Below are 22,257 nucleotides of genomic sequence, written 5' to 3'. Positions count from 1 at the left end.
ATGTAGAGTATCATGTCTTCTGCAAAGAGTGTAAGTTTGACTTCCTCCTTGTCGATTTGGATACTTTTTATTTCTTTGTGTTGTATGATTGCTGAGGCTAGGACTTCCAACACTATGTTGAATAACACTAGTGAGAGTAAAGTAGACATCCTTGTCATGTTCCTGACCTTAGGGGGGAAAGCTCTCAGTTTTTCCCCATTGCGGATCATAATTAGTGGTGGGTCTTTCATATATGGCCTTTATGATGTTGCGGTATGATCCTTCTATCCCCACTTTCTTGATGTTTTTTTATAAAGAAGGATACCGTATTTTGTCAAATGATTTTTCTGCATCTATTGAGAGGATCATGTGGTTCTTATCCATTCTTTTATTAACGTGATGTATCACATTGGTTGATTTGCAGATATTGATTTGTGGATATTGAATGAGATCTGCATCCCAGGAATAAATCCTACTTGATCATGGTGAATAATTCTTTAACTGTATTGTTGGATCAGGTTTGTTAGTATCTTGTTGAGGATTTTTGCATCCACGTTCATGAAGGAAATTTGTCTGTAGTTCTTTTCAGTGAGGTCTTTGTCTGGTTTTGGAATCAAGGAAATGCTGTACTCATAGAATGAGTTTGGAAGTTTTCCTTCCATTTCTGTTTTTGGGAACAGCTTCAAAAAATAAGTGTTAACTCTTTTTTAAATGTTTGGTAGAATTCCCCTGGAAAGCTATTCAGCCCTGGACTCTTTGTTGGGAGATTTTTTATTATTGATACATTTTTGTTTTACTGGTTAGGAGTCTGTTCAAATTTTCTATTTCTTCCTGTTTCAGCTTTTATACATGTTTCTAGGAATTTGTCCATTTCTTCCAGATTGCCCAATTTGTTGGGATTTAATTGTTCATATTAGTCTTTTATTATTGTTTGTATTTCGACAGTGTTGGTTGTGATCTCTCATCCTTTGTTCACCCAGGTGCCTCAGAAGAACAAATATTCTTAAAATATGTATACTACCCCAAGCAATCTACACATTTAATGCAATCCCTATGAAAATTTTTCACAGAGCTAGAACAATTCTAAAATTTATACAGAAACAGAAAAGACGCTAAATAGCCAAAGGAATCTTGAAAAAGAAAAACAAAGCTGGAGACAACACAATTCCAGACTTCAAGTTGTATTACAAGGGTGTAGTAATAAAAACAGTATGGTACTGGCACAAAAATAGGCACATAGATCAATAGAACAAAATAGAAAACCCAGAAATTTACCCACAACTATATGGTCAATTAATCTTCGAAAGAGCAGGAAAGAATATCCAATGGAAAAAAACAATGTCTCTTCAACAAATGGTGTTGGGAAAACTTGACAGCAACATGCAAAAGAATGAAACTGTACAACTTTCTTACACCGTACACAAAAACAAATTTAAAATGGATTAAAGACCTAAATGTGAGGCATGAAACTATTAAAAATCCTGGAGAACACAGGCAGTAACCTCCTTGACATTGGCTGTACAACTTCTTACAAGCTATGCCTCCTAAGACAAGGGAAAATAAAGTATTGGGACTTCATCAAAATAAAAAGCTTCTGCACACCAAAGGAAACAGTCAACAAAACTAAAAGGCAACCTAGGGAAAGGGAGAAGGTATTTACAAATGACATATCTGATAAGGGATAGTACCCAAAATATGTAAAGATGTTATAAAATTCAACAGTCAAACAATGAATAATCCAATTAACAATGGACAGAATAGACATTTTCCCAGAGAAGACATACAGATGGCCAAAGGACACATGAAAAGATGTTCATGATCACCGATCATCTGGGAAATGGAAATCAAAACTACAATGAGGTATCACCTCACACCTGTCAGAATGGCTAAAATCAACAACATAAGAGGGGTGCCTGGGTGGCTCAGTCGGTTAAGCCCCACATCTGTCTGTCTGTCTGTCTGTCTGTCTCTCTCTCTCAAAATAAATAAAGTTTAAAAAACACACCATAAATAACAGGTGTTGGTGAGGATGTGGAGAAAGGGGAACCCTCTTGCCCTGTTGGTGGGAATGCAGAGTTGTGCAGCCACTCTGGAAAACAGTATGGGCATTCCTCAGATAGTTAAAAATAGAACTACCCTATGACTTAGCAATTGCACTACACTGTATTTACCCAAAGAATACAAAAATACTAGTTCAAAGAGATACACAAACCCCAATATTTAAAGCAGCATTATCTACACTAGCCCATTTATGGAAACAGCCCAAGTGTCCATGAGTGGATAACGAAGATGTGGTATGTATATATGTTATATATATACACAAATACCATGGAATATTACTCGACATAGAAAAGAATGAAATCTTGCCATTTGCAACAACATGGATAGAGCTATAGAGTATTATGCTAAGTGAAATAAGTCAGAGAAAGCCAAATACCATATGATTTCACTCATATGTGTAATTTAAGAAACAAAACAAATGAGCAAAAGGGGAAAAAAAGAGGCAAACCAGGAAACAGACTCTTGACTATAGAAAACAAACAGATGGTTACCAGAAGAGAGGTGGGTGGGTATGGATTATATAAATGATGGGGATTAAGCTGGGAACTTTTGATCAGTGCAGAGTGTTGTATGTAAGTGTTGAATCACTATATTGTATACCTGAAATTAATATTACGCTACACTATATGTTTACTAAGAAGAAATTTAAATTAAAACTTAAAAAAATGTGTAGTAAGGCTTCTATTTGGAATAGAAACAAACAAGACAAACAGATAAAAAAATGTGCAAAAGTTTTGCACAAATATTCACCTAAACAACATATCGAAAAGAGCTCTTAATATATTAACAGGTGTGTCGGGGCACCTGGGTGGCTCCGTCGGTTAAGTGTCTGACTTTGGCTCAGATCATGATCTTGTGGTTCTTGAGGATGAGCCCCACATTGGGCTCTGTGCTGACAGCTCAGAGCCTAGAGCCTGCTTCGGATTCTGTGTATTCCTCTCTCTCTGCCATCCCTGTCTCTCTCTCAAAAATAAACCTTATAAAAATTAAATATAATATATATATGTTTAAAAATATATATGTATGTTAAAAATTATGGCAATGATAAAAGCCATTCCTCATCATGCAGGAGGACTAAAAGAGAAACACATGGTCCAGAATGAGGATCCCTCAGTACTCTACACCATGGTAGTCATATCATACTTGGAACAAGACATTTAGTTTTGGGGACCACCTTCTGCAGAAGAGAGAAATTGACAAACTGGAACATTATTTAGAGGAAAGACTCTGGACATTACAGCATATTAAGGATAGTTAAAAAAAAAGACTGGTTAGAGAAACTGGAAATATTAACTTGGAGGAGAGAAGGCTTCCTATTGCAAAGGCTTTCACAAGAAGAGAAATGAGTTGATAACTATGAATTATTAGTATCAAAGGAACATAAAAAGAAACTGCTCAGCTAAACCTCAGAAAAAAATTCTAAAATTTTACCTTGAATAAAAACAGTATAGGAATGGTTCAGGAATTGTGAGTTTACTGTAACTGGAGGTGTTTGCAATTAATGCCTAGATGACTACTTGTTGTTATTGTCAGGATGTGGAAGGAGCTGGGAATTTGATCTCTGAGGTCCTTTTCAGATCTTTGATTCCTTAAATTGTGGAATTGTGGTATGGTGTGGTGTGTATACGTGTGTAAGGAAGGGATCTGAAAGCAGGCCTCATTTGGAAGAACTAATACTTGGAAAAGCACCCTCCAACCTAGACCATTTCATCTCTTTGTGATGCTAATGGAGTTATCCTCACAGGTTGACTCACTACTCTTCTGGAATCAGTGACACCCAGTGAAAGATTAATGGGCCAGTAGCCCTTATGGCAAGTATCAGCAGGGTTTAGAAATAGTTGTTGTTCTTGCCTGGAGTTCTGTTCAGTTCCCTGAGACCTTTTTTTTGTTACTGCTCAAGGACAATGGATAAAATAGCGTTCTACCTCTCTGCTGCAATTCTGTATAGTGCTGATAAAAAAAATTATCTTTAAGCGTTGCTTTTTCAAGCACAGAACATTTATTTTTCATGGGTGTGTGGCACCCTGTAGCTGCTACAACTATGGTCATAACATCTTGGATGAGATCAGAACTTTGGACCCAGTACTTCCAAGATGTCTTCTGGCACCAAGTCCTAAAGTTCCTGCTGATGCACATCACCATGTAGCAGGTGACTGAAACAGGCTTAGAACTCCTAAGCACAATTCTCTGTTATTTAACCTACTCTGTTTCCACTGCAGATAATGCCATTGATGGTGACACTTGGAGAAAACAACAGTAAGTCCTCCAAAGTGCAATATTTTTTTAAATTTAGATATGTATGTGTTAATGTGTTGTCTGTTAATAAAGAAAAGATATATTCTTAATCTTCCACCTGCCAGAGCAGATGGAAGCATGGAGACCAGGGCATCACTGAATAACATTGTTGGTGGTTTCATCCAACACTGTTTGATGAACACTGTTCAAACACTGTTTGAACACTTAAAAACCTAGGCACTCTTATTTTGGAAACACCACTCCACAGTGTATCAAAATTTTTAAAAATTCAAATGTACCTATCTTCTTACTCAAATATAAATGTTAAATAAAATATTAATATTTTATAACTTTGTTTTTTTTAAATTTTTTTCAATGTTTATTTTTGAGAGACAGAGAGAGACAGAGCGTGAGTATGGAAGGGGCAGAGAGAGAGGGAGACACAGAATTCAAAGCAGGCTCCAGGCCCTGAGCTGTCAGCACAGAGACCGATGCGGGGCTTGAACCCATGAACCGTGAGATCATGACCTGGACTGAAGTCAGACGCGCAACTGACTGAGCCACCCAGGTGCCCCTATAACTTTGTTTTTAATTTTAAAATCATTTAGCACCAAGTAAGTCATTAAATTATGCTTGACAGTGATTTCTCTACAACCATTATGTATATTTGCGAATTCTGCTGCTGTAGGAGAAAAATCTAAACTGCAAATTGTTTTCAAGTGAAGTAAAATACTGATGAATGTTAAATGTAATGTTTAAAAAAGCTGACATGGTAATGTTTTCCATCTATTTCACTATTTCTTAATTGTGATTTTGTAGTCTTCTTTTTGTATTATGGGCTAAATAATATTTTCACTTTCTCAAAAGTTTAAAAATAGGAAATTTTCTGCTTTTGTCAATAATGGACTGGGTGATCTGGAACAACCTTCTTGCAAAAGGCAATTTAAATGTTACAAGACACTTTACAAAATCTTCTTAAAAATATCAAAGACCTAGTCAAAAGAGTGAGGAATTACCAGGGTAAGAAAAGGGGATGGATTACAAATCCAAAGAACTCAGTGATAAATTAGAGCTGCTTTTTCCCATGGGCCATTTGCTGAGTAGGAAAATGAAGCTTCTAGGCAGACCTTCTCTCCTGAAGATAACCCGCCTGAAGACTCCCAACCCGGAATGGGGTGTGACAGCATAAGTAGTCTCTACTTGAGAAGGGAAAGTGCTGCCCTGAAGAAACAAGTATCAGTTCAGGCAAGGAGGTAGAAAGAATGGGGAAAAGGTTGAATATGTAGAAGAGTTTTCTCATCATAAACAGAACCCCCAGTGGAATATAGTGAAAACGTTTGAGAGGGAGGAAATATGGAGATTGAAATTGAGGTAGAATTTATGAATGAGATGTCTTCTAGCTCTTACCCTATGCAAGATGCATGATCCATTTCTACCAGAAATTATGAGACTCCTGTTATGTAACTCTCCCATATCACAGATATCCTCAATCCTGTCTTCTTATTCTATCTTTTCACCTATACTCCAATTTTATCACTGTGTGTACAGCTCACTGAAACTATCCTATACCCTCCAGCTCATCAGTTGGCCTAAAAATTCAAAACAGGGAACCAAAATATATATTTTGAGTAGTGGTGTACTCATTCTGACACCATTACTAGTATGAGTATCTGGCTCGGCAAAGGGGATTTGGGACAGAGAAGCATTTGTAGGAACTTACCTGCATATCAGAAAAGTGCTAAGGTTAGGAACTTATATCAGAAAACTCAGTGAGGGAGGAGAGGGGAGTAAAACCTGCTAAGAAGTGTCGTTAGACTTCAATATCTAAGACCAAAGTCATGAAATCTCTACTCATACCTCCACAGCTCCATTCTTGTGATTGGGGTAACATCAGATAGTTCCTCAAGGAAATCAACATTCTTTTCCAGTATAGACCAGGGCAATGCTGGGCCCAAATGATAACATTTTAATAGGCTGGAGTGCCTATCTAGTTTGCCAGCAATTCCACATGTAAGAATTTATTCCAAAATAATTATTAGAGGTGTGGACAAAAATTTGTAGATAAACATATACTGCAGCATTAACTACAATATAGAATAATTGAAAACAAGCAACATGTCCAATAGTGCAGAACTGGATAAATAACTTTTGGTATGTTTGTGAAATGGAACCATGTAAAACCATTAAAAATCATGTGGAATAATATTTCCTGACATGGGATAATTTTTCAAATACTTTGTAAGTGAAAAACAGTAATTTACAAAATAGTATGTATCCTACGATAATTTTTAAAATGTGTTTACTCTCTTCCTTCTTGCCACTTCTCTCAACCCTTCACACCCACTCTCATCTATCCCTGACTAGACTTAGAAGGGCTTGCATCAATGTATTAAAGATGGTTATCTCCAGATACTTTCTTTCTTTCCAATATTTGCTAAATTTTCTGAACACAGCATGAACTTATTTTATAAATTTTGAAAAATACTAACATTTGGTTAATAAATCGGTAGATTTCCAGTTCCATCCATGTTGCTGCAAATGGCATGATTTAATTCTCATTACCAAGTAGTATTCCATGGTACACATATGCTGAGTGAAATAAGTCAGTCAGAAGGACAGATATCATGTGTTTTCACTCATATGTGGATCTTGAGAAGCCTAACAAAAGACCATGGGGGAAGGGAAGGGTAAAAATAGTTACAAACAGAGAGGGAGGGAGGCAAACCTCAAGAGACACTTAAATACAGAGAACAAACTGAGGGTGGACGGGGGTGGAAAGAGGGAAAATGGGTGATTGGCATTGAGGAGGGCACTTGTTGGGATGAGCACTGGGTGTTGTATGTAAGCTAATTTGACAATAAATTATATTTTACAAATATAAATAAATAAATAAATAAATAAATAAATAAATAAATGATATCTTATGGCAATAAGTCACAAATACTGTTTGAAAATTCTTTGATCTATCTTACTTTAATCAGGCCATAGTCTTTCCAATACAATTATATTGAAATGATTTGGGGAACTACTTTATATAAGATTAAAATGAAGCAAAAATGTCTATTCTAGAATATACATTCCAGGGATGGTTGAATATAGTAAGGTGTAAGTCTAATATAATCTATAATGTTAATTTCTAGGATAAAAATATTGGTAAAGCCGGTCCCCTCATGTATCCCAAGTATTGTTAATAAGGGACAACAGATTTTGTTTATTGGTGAAATTTTCACTTAGATTAATATATCTGGATTTAAAATTCATTAAATACCAGGAATACCAGGAATACCAGGAATTCCATCTTCCCATTCCTGAGAGTTTCAGATAAACTGAACTCATTATTCATTCTGCCATCCAGTTCTCTGCAGATGTAAATTTATTTTATGAGTATATAGAATAAGTATAAGAGTTTTTCTTTCTTTCTTTTTATTTTTTCAATTCAAAAGAGACTATGGGTCAAAATGTCCAAATAGAATACATGTTGACCACTAAGAGACAGGAGTCTGGGCGATATATGTATATGAAAAATTGTGTACATTTTGCCAAATCAAAACTTGAATGAAGATTTTCCTATCCTGTGGACTGGGAAGCACAATAACAGTCACCCTGAATTAGACAACAATGAAAGTGGCTTATCACCCTGACTTATTTCTGTCTGATCATTTGTATAATGATTTTGAGTTGTATCTAGAGAAGGAGTTAGACACATGAGGAAGACAGAAAAGAGTAAAAGGGTGTGGGGGAAAAGTGAAGAATGAGAGAAAAACAGAAAATGCATGAAAATGAGAATAAATATGGTGATTTCAATGGGGAGTCAACAATGATTATGTAGGGAAGTTAGTTTGGAGGAGGAAGGGATAAGACTATGGCTAGTGTAGGGCCAGATTATGGAAGGAGCTCCTTAGAAACAGAATTTAGGTTTGATTTGATAGTCTATGGAGAGCTATGTTTAGTGATATATGAAAGTAATATTTTAAATTTTTTAGTGTTTATTTTTGAGAGAGAGAGAGAGAGAGAGTCAGAGCATGAGCAGGGGTGGGGCAGAGAGACAGGCAGACACAGAATCTGAAGTAGGCTTCAGGCTCTGAACTGTCAGCACAGAGCCTGACATGGGGCTCTAACTGTGAGATCACGACCTGAGCCGAAGTCGGACACTCAACCAACTGAGCCACCCAGGTGCCCTGTATGAAAGTAATATTTTAGAAGGAAAGATAGCTAACTATTATTGAGTACTTTCCTTATTCTGGTCAATGTGATACAGGATGGGCAAGAGGGTGGCCTTTGAAGTTGGTTGACTTAAGGTCTAGTACTGACTCTGGAATTTACCAGCTATATGACATTGGGAAAATTACTTATTTTCCTGAGTCTCAGTTTCTTCATCTGTAAAATTGTTATAATATCCACCCTTCAAGGTTGTTGTATGGATCACATAGATTGAAGAAGGGAGAACCTGTGAATAGGGAACAGTTAGGAAGGTATTACAATGAATGAACCTAGACAAAGGTGATTACACCACTAGAATGGAGAGGGAGGAAAAACTGCAAAGGAAAAGGAAAGAAGTAGGACAGATAAGTGACTACCTCACCTTACTCTTATTCATCTTGCAAGTTTCTTATTTCTTTTTTTTTTTTTTTTTTAAGTTTTATTTATTTTTGAGACAGGGAGAGACAGAGCATGAACAGGGGAGGGTCAGAGAGAGGGAGACACAGAATCCGAAACAGGCTCCAGGCTCTAAGCTGTCAGCACAGAGCCTGACGCGGGGCTCGAACTCACAGACCGTGAGATCATGACCTGAGCCGAAGTCGGCCGCTCAACTGACTGAGCCACCCAGGCGCCCCGCAAGTTTCTTATTTCTGTTCATATGACATAATCTGGGATAATGAAATTACACTCTGAAGTACAGGGTCCCTCTCTAGACATTATCAATTGTTTATTCATTTCCCTAGAGTTATAAATAACCGTTTATTTTCTCTGTTCATCATTTAAACATCTCTGCAACATACGATTCAAACTCCCTTTCTTCAGTCAGTTAAAAAAAAAAACAAAACAAAGCAAAAAGTCATTCACTTTCTTACACTGTATTTTCAATTTTGTTATTGTTTGCAATTTCTTCCTCCATTATTGAGTTTGCCAGTCAGGCCTCCTGTGAATTTTCACAGAGACAGGATTCCCTATCATAACAAAAAACGAAACAGAAAGAAAACTAGTCCTGCCGTTTCTGGGCTTAGAGAAACCTGAAACTTCTTAAACCTTCTGTGTCATTGGTTACTTCTTCAGTGCCTAATTTCTGCTACCAACTAACATTAGATAATCACTACATAATAGGAGTCTTAAAATGCACAAGGCTTGGAAAGCATGGGCTTTCTTACCAGTGTCTGTATTCAACATAGAGCCTCTTATTTCAAGAAAGGTCTGTCTTATTTGCATACATTTCTGACCAGGAAGTTATGCACAGAACTTTTAGTTTCTGTGGGAAAATGTCCTTCATTTTAATATAATTTAATTCAACCCTTTCTTTTGTTTTTTTTCTTTCTCCTCTACCTCTTCTCGGGGAGAGAATAGTAAAAAGTAAATGTTTCAACAGATCTCGCGGTGTTATTCGAGATTCCCTAATAAAAAAAAATAGAAATGATGCAAATGAGCCTGTGTTTTCCGGGCTTTGGGGCTGAGACTGCAGTGTTCTTAGCTCAGTGAAAGCAGTCAAGGGAGGAGGCGGGTCTCTGGCAATTTCCCTTTCTAACTTCCCCCACCCTTCTCTTCCAACCTCTGTTCCACCTCTAGCTGGATTCCAGCCTTTGCGGCAGCTGCTCTCTAGCCCTTTGCAGGACCCAAACAACAGCGGCCGGCCATCGTTCCCAGGATGGTGATCCGTGTGTATATTGCATCTTCCTCTGGTTCTACGGCGGTAAGGAGGGTGGGGAGACCACTTTGTTTTCCTACATACCAGTCTCCTTCTGCCCCAGAACCCTTAAATTGAAGTTCCTCTGGCAGCTGTTTTTTCAGAAGACACACACATCTTCCACCCCTCCTCCCCTTCTTCTATTTCTTCTCTTTGTTGCATCGATTTCATTTTTCCATGGGGTTTAGCTTTGTTTGCCTTATGTTAGAACCACATTTCTTCTTTGAAGGAAAAAGAAGGCTACTGAGTTTTGGTAGATGGGAGATGGTGGCTTAGGGTCTTTAAGGTTAGGGGAAGAAGGCAAGTAAAATCACACACTGGTGAGTTTCTGGAGTGGGAAATTTGCCATTTGTGCTTCTAGGTACTGAGATCAAGGGCAGGAGTGCAGTTCTGTAAGGATGCAGAACTTGCTAACTGAAGATAATTGAGTGGAGGCCTATTTAGGCATTGTGATTATTTTTGAAGTGAGACCCCTTTAATCAGAGAGTTATATTGCCAATGTGTGGGAGAGGGTGTTTAAATTCAGCCTAAAAAGTGTTAGAACTAGGCAGAATGGGAGGGGATTTTGGGAACAATGATGCAAAGTTGTGGGGTTTTTTTAACTTTAATGTGACAAGGGGCCTGTTTTTTCCTTCCATATTGCCCCTTATTTTGATTTTTTTCTTTTTTGTTTTTTCAAAAGATTTTACTTGTAATATTTCTAACTGCGTCAACTATATTGAGAACTAAAAATGGAACTAAAAAATAAGTGGCTTCTTGTGTAGAGGCAGACTCCACTTGCTTTTTTTTTTAATGTTTATTTATTTATTTATTTATTTATTTATTTACTTATTTTGAGAGAGAGAGAGAGAGACAGAACGTGAGCAGCTGAGGGGCAGACAGAGAGGGAGACACAGAATCTGAAGCAGTCTCCAGGCTCTGAGCTACCAGCAAAGAGCCAGACATGGGGCTCGAACCCAGGAACCTTGAGATCATGACCTGAGTTGAAGTAGGACCCACTGAGCCACCCAGGCACCCCTCCAGTTGCTGCTTCTTAAAATGATAGGACAGGTCCCCACTGGATTCATGTGCTTTTAATTTAGAATAATATATCAGCAGCTGTGGGGAGCAATAGGGTAAACTGGGGTGAAAGCTGAGTGTATATCCATGATAAATGAAAGTGCCTGTTTTTCACAACTCAAGGGAAAAGCTAACAGTAAGTAGCACATTTCTTATGTGTGAGTTCAGGATGTAGGATGTAGGAACTGCATCCCTCTTCTGAGCTTTAGAGCAGCAGCTATTCCATGTTTTCACTGTTATTGTTTATTTTTGTTTTGTTTATTTACCCCCTAAGTGGGTTTGGGATAAAACTGAAGGTTCTGGGGGTGCCTGGGTGGCTCAGTGGGTTGAGTGTCCCACTTTGGCTCAGTTCATGATCTCACGATTCGTGGGTTCAAGCCCCGCATGGGGCTCTGTGCTGACCTCTCAGAGCCTGGGGCCTGCTTTGGATTCTGTGTTTCCCTCTCTCTGCCCCTCCCCTGCTAGCACTGTTTCTCTCTCTCTCTCTCTCAAAAATAAATAAACACTAAAAAAAAAATTAAACTGAAGCTTATGTGAAATCACAGGAACCTTGAACTTTGAACTTTATCTTCTCTGGTCACCGTGTGTGGGTATGTTCAGACAGTTTTCAGGTAGAATACTTAACTTTACATTTTTTGGACAACTTTAGGTTGAAAACATAAAGAGAACTTTTTATATTGCCTTTGAACTTTATTTTATGAGCTTCTTGCCTCATTATTATCCATATATATTCTGATATTTCAGAGTAACATTTGAGTTGCTCAGAGTCTCAAGTCCAGTATAACAATTGTAAAATTTGAAAGACCAGCTTAATAACTTTGGTTAAATTCCTGATTAGATTGAACAGATCAGGAAGTTAGTTTCATTTTGGGTGATATGCAGTTACAGTACTGCTATTTATTCTTTGCTTTCTTGTTCTTCTACCCCTCCTCCAAAAGTATATTCAAAAAGAAACTCCATTCAGAATTTCTATCAAAGTAAGAACAATTGTACCTCTCTCTTTATTAAGATTTAAGTTTCTAAGGGCCTTAAAAAATAACTGCTGTCTCTTATTATGTACATTGTTAGACTAGAATGTTGAAGACTCTACAAATAGTAAATATTTATGCTATTTGTGTTTTGTTTCAATTTTTTCTTATGCATAATTAGATTTGTCTGTTATTTAAGTAATTATAGTTCTTTTCAGCCTGTTATCAAAATTATACATATTGACAAAATAAATTCTTATTTTTTTATAAATTATGCATACTTTTAAATAATACTAAAATGGTATAAAGTGAGTGTACTTCAGGAAGAGCTCATTTATAACATAAATGGGAAATATTCAAGTGGCAATACTAAGTTTTTCCCTTAAGATTGCTACCATATAGTTTTTAACACACAATTTAGAAATTTTAGGGTAAAAATCATAATAGGAACCCAAAAATTACTCAAAGTGAGATAGTCTTATAAGTGATTTAGTGTAGTTCTCTGAAGAGCATTTAAAAGAAAGCTTTTGATTTTGGACTGATAATTTCTGATGGTTTTCTGACTCTTCCTAATGGTTGTTACAAAATAACCAATATTAGATGTTTTGTCAGGCAGGGGAGGATCTATGATAATTCTAAAACAATATTAAGTTATTCTGTTTTTATTTCAAGACTCTTTTTCCCTCATAGCCTGATTTAAAAAAACAGAAAAGTTTTCAAACATTTACTTAACTCTGTCCCAATACAGAAGAGTAACACTTGCTTCTCAAAAATTTAGAAATGAAAGTAAGTATGTTGATTTTTGCAACGGATTTCTAGAAAGTCATAATAATAATAGTAGTGGGAACACTTAATTGTGTCAAGTACTATTTAATTTTTTCTTGACAATTTTTAGTCCTATGACTCAGGTCTTATGATTATCTCTCTTTTTAGGTTAAGGAAATACAGGTTCAGAAATGTTAAACAACTTTCCAAGGTCACATAAGTAAGAAGCCACAGAATTTGTATCTAATAGAAGCTGTTTGAATCCAGTAACATGTGTTTAACCACCAACAAATATATTGTTCCACTGGTGCATGATAGCTAGGAGGCATGAGAAGAGAAATGTGAATATGAGGTGAGAGGCACAGAAATAACTATGCCCTTTAAGTGGAAGAATTGCCTGAGTATGTGTGTGTCTGTGTACACACACACACACACACACACACACCCAGAGGTTAGAAAAAAGAGGAGCTGATGTGGAGGAGGGATAGTATGTCCAAAGCTGAATGCCAGTTAAATGGGGTAGATGACCATTCACTCAAGGACAGGGAGATAGAGACATGCCCATTTGGAACTGTTTTTTATAGATCAAGGTATGGAAATTCAGGCATTAATATTGTTTCTTTTTATGGAAACAATTTAGTAGCAATGCAGTTCCAAAGTTGTCTGTTCATAGGAAGTGATTTAGTGGTTTCTGCCTGTTCAGAGCTGGTGTGCATGTCTTGACCCACTGTAACACAGAAGTGTACACCATGGTTTTTTTTCCTCGAGATTGTAATGCCCTATAAATTTGTATTTAATGGAAAAATAATAAGCACAGACCTATAAAAATAAATTTCAATAACTTTTAACAAAAATCAATATTGGCCTTTGATCAGAATTGCTAGAGTGATGATTGCTTAGAGATTTTTAACTGGTTTGAGAGGTTTTTATTTTTTTTTTCTCAAACTTCTTTTCCTTGGACCCATAATAATCTCCATTGTTTGGTCTCTATACATTCTAGGTGTGCTTGGTGTAGAAATGTTAAGATTGTGGTAGGATAGATCATTTCTAGGGGTTTTATTTATGAAATAAAATTTGTAAGATGATCTTTTTTATGACTGCTAAAACATAAGCTATTACTAATGAATAAATGAAATATACATAATTTTTCTTTAGGACAGTATCTGCTATACAAGTTATAAAAACATTTAAGTAAAACAAATGCTTGTGATTACCAAAGCATGAGTCACAGTATTTTTTTTTCATTTGGATAATATAGATGTGGAATAATTAAACTACAGCTATTCATCTATATGATTCCCAAGTAATTGTATTTTAGGTGACAGAGTATTTTGCTGTTCTGACTCTGCATTTATAAGTTGAACATTGATTTGATGTATGCTATAGTCTTTGTTATAACTGTCAAGATTTGCTTGAATGCTATTTAAAGGTATTGATAAACTACTTAAAAGGACAAAATCAGAAACTGTTCATCATATGAACGCATTGACATACTTTTTGGATGTTCTAAACAGTGGGAAATGATAGCTTTCACTTGGCAAATGCAGGAACTCAATATCAGCACCTTCAGCCTGATGCTCTATATTTGATGACTGACTTCCTCAATTTCAAAACAATAATGACAAAGTTTTTGGAATAATTTTGCCCAACTTAAAGAGGGTTGGAAAACACAATTATTGGTGATGATGATTTTTGAGCTTTTAAAAGTCAAATGGTTTCAGAGAAGAATGTATTTTGGAAATTTAGTATAAAATTAGATTTATAATCTGGTAGAAGAGAAAGATAAAGTGGATTTGTCTCTAGCTCAAAGACTAATTTCTCTACTGAGGAGGAGTTTTGATCAATAAACTGTAAGGTCAATGCTCCCCTTGAGTTGACCTGAAAAAAAAAATTGACACCTCAGATACACTCAGGTTAAGTGTTCTAATTCTCTGTGGTTAATCTCTAAATTCTTCTCTAAAATATATATCACACAGTCAAATATATATCTTTTTTTAGTTTATTTATTTATTTATGTTTTTAATTTTTGTTTAATGTTTATTTTTGACAGAGAGAGACAGAGCATGAGCAGGGGAGGGACAGAGGGAGAGAGAGACACAGAATCTGAAGCAGGCTCCAAGCCCTGAGCTGTCAGCACAGAGCCTGATGCGGGGCCCGAACTCACAGACTGTGAGATCATGACCTGAGCTGAAGTCAGATGCTCAACCTACTGAGCCGCCCAGGCGCCCCAAGTTTATTTATTTATTTTTGAGAGAGAGAGGGGGAGAGTGCAAGCTGGGGAGGGGCAAGGAGAGGAAGAGAAAATCCCAAGCAAACTCTGTACTGTTAGCACAAAACCCAATGAGGGACTTGATCTCAAGAATTGTGAGGTCATGACCTGAGCTGCAGTCATGAGTCAATGGTTAACTGACTGAGCAATTAGGTGCCTCAAACATATATCTTTTATAGAAATATTTTATGCTTTAATTGAATTATCCATGGTTATATTTTGTTTCTTACTGATAAAATTAAACATAGTGAGAAGCTGTTGGTGATTATCTGATCATCTGCTTTCAGTTATACTTTATAGCCCACCAGGAGGCCTTTTATTTATTTATTTATTTATTTATTTATTTATTTATTTTTTCAATATATGAAATTTATTGTCAAATTGGTTTCCATACAACACCCAGTGCTCATCCCAAAAGGTGCCCATCACCCACCCTCCCCTCCCTCCCACCCCCCATCAACCCTCAGTTTGTTCTCAGTTTTTTAAGAGTCTCTTATGCTTTGGCTCTCTCCCACTCTAACCTCTTTTTTTTTTCCTTCCTCTCCCCCATGGGTTTCTGTTAAGTTTCTCAGGATCCGCATAAGAGTGAAACCATATGGTATCTGTCTTTCTCTGTATGGCTTATTTCACTTAGCATCACACTCTCCAGTTCCATCCACGTTGCTACAAAGGGCCATATTTCGCTCTTTCTCATTGCCATGTAGTACTCCATTGTGTATATAAACCACAATTTCTTTATTCATTCATCAGTTGATGGACATTTAGGCTCTTTCCATAATTTGGCTATGGTTGAGAGTGCTGCTATAAACATTGGGGTACAAGTGCCCCTATGCATCAGTATTCCTGTATCCCTTGGGTAAATTCCTAGCAGTACTATTGCTGGGTCATAGGGTAGGTCTGTTTTTAATTTTCTGAGGAACCTCCACACTGTTTTCCAGAGTGGCTGCACCAATTTGCATTCCCACCAACAGTGCAAGAGGGTTCCCATTTCTCCACATCCTCTCCAGCATCTAGGGTCTCCTGATTTGTTCATTTCGGCCACCCTGACTGGCGTGAGGTGATATCTGAGTGTGGTTTTGATTGTATTTCCCTGATAAGGAGCGACGTTGAACATCTTTTCATGTGCCGGTTGGCCATCCGGATGTCTTCTTTAGAGAAGTGTCTATTCATGTTTTCTGCCCATTTCTTCACTGCGTTATTTGTTTTTCGGGTGTGGAGTTTGGTGAGCTCTTTATAGATTTTGGATACTAGCCCTTTGTCCGATATGTCATTTCCAAATATCTTTTCCCATTCCGTTGGTTGCCTTTTAGTTTTGTTGGTTGTTTCCTTTGCTGTGCAGAAGCTTTTTATCTTCATAAGGTCCCAGTAAGTCATTTTTGCTTTTAATTCCCTTGCCTTTGGGGATGTGTTGAGTTAGAGATTGCTACGGCTGAGGTCAGAGAGATGTTTTCCTGCTTTCTCCTCTAGGGTTTTGATGGGTTCCTGTCTCACATTCAGGTCCTTTATCCATTTTGAGTTTATTCTTGTGAATGGTGTGAGAAAGTGGTCTAGTTTCATCCTTCTGAATATTGCTGTCCAGTTCTCCCAGCACCATTTGTTAAAGAGACTGTCTTTTTTCCATTGGATGTTCTTTCCTGCTTTGTCAAAGATGAGTTGGCCATACGTTTGTGGGTCTAGTTCTGGGGTTTCTATTCTATTCCATTGGTCTACGTGTCTGTTTCTGTGCCAATACCATGCTGTCTTGATGATGACAGCTTTGTAGTAGAGGCTAAAGTCTGGGATTGTGATGCCTCCTGCTTTGGTCTTCTTCTTCAAAATTACTTTGGCTATTCGGGGCCTTTTGTGGTTCCATATGAATTTTAGGATTGCTTGTTCTAGTTTCGAGAAGAATGCCGGTGCAATTTTGATTGGGATTGCATTGAATGTGTAGGTAGCTTTGGGTAGTATTGACATTTTGACAATATTTATTCTTCCAATCCATGAGCACGGAATGTTTTTCCATTTCTTTATATCTTCTTCAATTACCTTCATAAGCTTTCTATAGTTTTCAGCATACAGATCTTTCACATCTTTGGTTAGATTTATTCCTAGGTATTTTATGCTTCTTGGTGCAATTGTGAATGGGATCAGTTTCTTTATTTGTCTTTCTGTTGCTTCATTGTTCGTGAATAAGAATGCAACTGATTTCTGTACATTGATTTCGTATCCTGCAACTTTGCTGAATTCATGTATCAGTTCTAGCAGACTTTTGGTGGAGTCTATCGGATTTTCCATGTATAGTATCATGTCATCTGCAAAAAGTGAAAGCTTGACTTCATCTTTGCCAATTTTGATGCCTTTGATTTCCTTTTGTTGTCTGATTGCTGATGCTAGAACTTCCAGCACTATGTTAAACAACAGTGGTGAGAGTGGGCATCCCTGTCGTGTTCCTGATCTCAGGGAAAAAGCTCTCAGGTTTTGTCCATTGAGGATGATATTAGCTGTGGGCTTTTCATAAATGGCTTTTATGATGTTTAAGTATGTTGCTTCTATCCCGACTTTCTCAAGGGTTTTTATTAAGAAAGGGTGCTGGATTTTGTCAAAGGCCTTTTCTGCATCGATCGACAGGATCATATGGTTCTTATCTTTTCTTTTATTAATGTGATGTATCACGTTGATTGATTTGCGAATGTTGAACCAGCCCTTCAGCCCAGGAATGAATCCCACTTGATCATGGTGAGTTATTCTTTTTATATGCTGTTGAATTCGATTTGCTAGTATCTTATTGAGAATTTTTGCATCCATATTCATCAGGGATATTGGCCTGTATTTCTCTTTTTTTACTGGGTCTCTGTCTAGTTTAGGAATCAAAGTAATACTGGCTTCATAGAATGAGTCTGGAAGTTTTCCTTCCCTTTCTATTACTTGGAATAGCTTGAGAAGGATAGGTATTATCTCTGCTTTAAAGGTCTGGTAGAACTCCCCTGGGAAGCCATCTGGTCCTGGACTCTTATTTGTTGGGAGATTTTTGATAATTGATTCAATTTCTTCACTGGTTATGGGTCTGTTCAAGCTTTCTATTTCCTCCTGATTGAGTTTGGAAGAGTGTGGGTGTTTAGGAATTTGTCCATTTCTTCCAGGTTGTCCAATTTGTTGACATATAATTTTTCATAGTATTCCGTGATAATTGTTTGTATCTCTGAGGGATTGGTTGTAATAATTCCATTTTCATTCATGATTTTATCTATTTGGGTTATCTCCCTTTTCTTTTTGAGAAGCCTGGCTAGAGGTTTGTCAATTTTGTTTATTTTTTCAAAAAAACAACTCTTGGTTTCATTGATCTGCTCTACAGTTTTCTTAGATTCTATATTGTTTATTTCTGCTCTGATCTTTATTATTTCTCCTCTTCTGCTGGGTTTAGGCTGCCTTTGCTGTTCTACTTCTATTTCCTTTAGGTGTGCTGTTAGATTTTGTATTTGGGATTTTTCTTGTTTCTTGAGATAGGCCTGGATTGCAATGTATTTTCCTCTCAGGACTGCCTTCGCTGCATCCCAAAGAGTTTGGATTGTTGTCTTTTAATTTTCGTTTGTTTCCATATATTTTTTAATTTCTTCTCTAAGTGCCTGGTTAACCCATTCATTCTTTAGTAGGGTGTTCTTTAACCTCCATGCTTTTGGAGGTTTTCCAGACTTTTCCTGTGGTTGATTTCAAGCTTCATAGCATTGTGGTCTGAAAGTATGCATGGTATAATTTTAATTCTTGTAAACTTATGAAGGGCTGTTTTGTGACCCAGTATATGATCTATCTTGGAGAATGTTCCATGTGCACTCGAGAAGAAAGTATATTCTGTTGCTTTGGGATGTAGAGTTCTAAATATATCTGTCAAGTCCATCTAATCCAATGTATCATTCAGGGCCCTTGTTTCTTTATTGACCGTATGTCTAGATGATCTATCCGTTTCTGTAAGTGGAGTGTTAAAGTCCCCTGCAATTGCCACATTCTTATCAATGAGGTTGCTTATGTTTATGAGTAATTTTTTTATGTATTTGGGGGCTCCCGTATTTGGCGCATAGACGCTTCTAATTGTTAGCTCTTCCTGATGGATAGACCCTGTAATTATTATATAATGCCCTTCTTCATCTCTTGTTCCAGCCTTTAATTTAAAGTCTAGTTTGTCTGATATAAGTATGGCTACTCCAGCTTTCTTTTGGCTTCCAGTAGCATGATAAATAGTTTTCCATCCCCTCACTCTCAGTCTAAAGGTGTCCTCAGATCTAAAATGAGTCTCTTGTAGACAGCAAATAGATGGGTCTTGCTTTTTTATCCATTCTGATACCCTATGTCTTTTGGTGGGCGCATTTAATCCATTTACATTGTGTTATTATTGAAACATATGGGTTTAGAGTCATTGTGATGTCTGTATGTTTTATGCTTGTAGTGATGTGTCTGGTACTTTGTCTCACAGGATCCCCCTTAGGATCTCTTGTAGGACTGGTTTAGTGGTGACAAATTCCTATAGTTTTTGTTTGTTTGGGAAGACCTTTATCTCTCCTTCTATTCTAAATGACAGACTTGCTGGATAAAGGATTCTCGGCTGCATATTTTTTCTGTTCAACACATTGAAGACCTCGTGCCAGTCCTTTCTGGCCTGCCAAGTTTCAAAAGAGAGATCAGTCACGAGTCTTATAGGTCTCCCTTTATAAGTTAGGGCACGTTTATCCCTTGCTGCCTTCAGAATTTTCTCTTTATCCTTGTATTTTGCCAGTTTCACTATGATATGTCATGCAGAAGATCGATTCAAGTTACATCTGAAGGGAGTTCTCTGTGCCTCTTGGATTCCAATGCCTTTTTCTTTCCCCAAATCAGGGAAGTTCTCATCTATTATTTCTTCAAGTACACCTTCACCACCTTTCCCTCTCTCTTCCTCCTCTGGGATACCAATTATGCGTATATTATTTCTCTTTAGTGTATCACTTCGTTCTCTAATTTTCCCCTCATACTCCTGAATATTTTTATCTCTCTTTTTCTCAGCTTCCTCTTTTTCCATAATTTTATCTTCTAGTTCACCTATTCTCTCCTCTGCCTCTTCAATCCGGGCCGTGGTCGTTTCCATTTTATTTTGCATCTCGTTTACAGTGTTTTTCAGCTCCTCCTGACTGTTCCTTAGTCCCTTGATCTCTGTAGCAAGAGATTCTCTGCTGTCCTCTATACTGTTTTCAAGCCCAGCGATTAATTTTATGACTATTTTTCTAAATTCACTTTCTGTTATCTTATTTAAATCCTTTTTGGTCAGTTCATTAGCTGTTGTTATTTCCTGGAGATTCTTTTGACGGGAATTCTTCCATTTCATCGTTTGGATAGTCCCTGGAGTGGTGGGGACCTGCAGGGCACTTCCCCTGTGCTGTGGTGTATAACTGCAGTTGGTGGGCGGGGCCGTAGTCAGACCTGATGTCTGCCCCCAGCCCACCTCTGGGGCCACAGTCAGACTGGTGTGTGCCTTCTCTTCCCCTCTCCTAGGGTCGGGATTCACTGTGGGGTGGCGTGGCCCATCTGGGCTACTTGCACACTGCCGGGCTTGTGGTGCTGGGGATCTGGCGTATTAGCTGGGGTGGGTAGGCAAGGTGCACGGGGGCAGGAGGGGCAGGCTTAGCTTGCTTCTCCTTAGGTGTTCCACTTCAGGAGGGGCCCTCTGGCAGCGGGAGAGAGTCAGACCCGCTGCCAGATGGGTGGCTCCGCAGAAGCACAGTGTTGGGTGTTTTTGTGGAGCAAGCAAGTTCCCTGGCAGGAACTGGTTCCCTTTGGGATTTTGGCTGGGGGATGGGTGAGGGAGATGGCGCTGGTGAGCGCCTTTGTTCCCCGCCAAACTGAGCTCTGTCATCCCAGGGCTCAGCAACTCTCCCTCCCTTTGTCCTCCAGCCTTCCCACTTTCTGAGCAGAGCTGTTAACTTATGACCTCCCAGATGCTAAGTCCCGCTTGCTGTTGGAACACACTCTGTCTGGCCCCTCCGCTTTTGCAAGCCAGACTCGGGGGCTCTGCTTGGCCAACAAGCTGCCCCTCTGCCCCGGCTCTCTCCCGCCAGTCTGAGCAGTGCGCACCACCTCTCCGCCCTTCCTACCCTCTTCCGTGGGCCTCTCGTCTGTGCTTGGCTCCGGAGACTCCATTCTGCTAGTCTTCTGGTGTTTTTCTGGGTTATTTAGGCAGGTGTAGGTGGAATCTAAGTGATCAGCAGGATGCGTGGTGAGCCCAGCGTCCTCCTATGCCGCCATCTTCCGAACATCACCAGGAGGCCTTTTAAACCTAGTACTGAATTATTTCCTCCAATCCAGACCAAGATTAAACAAACGTATATTTAGAGAGAAGGGGCACCTCATTTATTATGACTTTTTATTAATAAGAGAGCCAAAACTGGCATTTACACTTGGCCAGTTGAGCAGAATTTTAAGCAAAGGGCTAATTTGCTAGCCCAGTCCTTCACATTTTGGCTTTATTAGGTTGTTTAAAGTTTTGCAGATTGCCAGAACCATTAGGCAAAAATTAAATATAAATTTTAAAAAATCATGACAAATTCAAAGATTTTATATATAAAAGTATACAGTGTCAGTGTTGCTAGGTTTTTTATTTTATTACTCGTTCATTAATGTGACTAATCAAGATTTGAGTCTAGTAATAGTAAAAGCTAACATTTATTTATGCATTATATATATCAGGCACTGTGCCCAGTGTTTTACATACATAATCTTAATTAGTTCAATCCTTATAATGACACTGGGATGTAAGTACTATTATTATATCTATTTCATGCACTTGAGAGTATCCCTAAGACCCAGAACCATTAGGTATATTCTTCAAATCAAAGAGTTACAAATGGCAGAACTAGGATTAGAACCCAAGTTGTTCTGACTCCAGAAACCACTCCTAAACACTGTATAATTTTCACATCCTTTTAGTGTATAGGTATTGAACAAACATTAGGTCAATAGTACATTAAAATCTCATGTGACTATGGATCTATAATTATCATTTAACACTGGATGATGCCTGGGTC

General features: G+C 37.9%; 1 protein-coding gene across 1 annotated transcript in view; it reads left to right on the top strand.

Annotated features, from left to right (window-relative positions):
• Positions 1-9,945: 9,945 nt before the first annotated feature.
• Positions 9,946-22,257, top strand: part of SH3BGRL (SH3 domain binding glutamate rich protein like) — an 87,180-nt gene continuing 74,868 nt past the window's right edge. Inside the window, exon 1 of the mRNA XM_081793812.1 lies at positions 9,946-10,177. Coding sequence (XP_081649938.1) covers positions 10,133-10,177 — 45 coding nt within the window. The 5' untranslated portion in view covers positions 9,946-10,132. The remainder of the gene's footprint in view (positions 10,178-22,257) is intronic.

Source organism: Panthera onca, chromosome X (assembly GCF_046562875.1).
Source record: "Panthera onca isolate mPanOnc1 chromosome X, mPanOnc1 haplotype 2, whole genome shotgun sequence".
In the NCBI taxonomy this organism is placed as follows: Eukaryota; Metazoa; Chordata; class Mammalia; order Carnivora; family Felidae; genus Panthera; species Panthera onca.
This window is presented reverse-complemented; position numbering and strand designations above follow the sequence as displayed.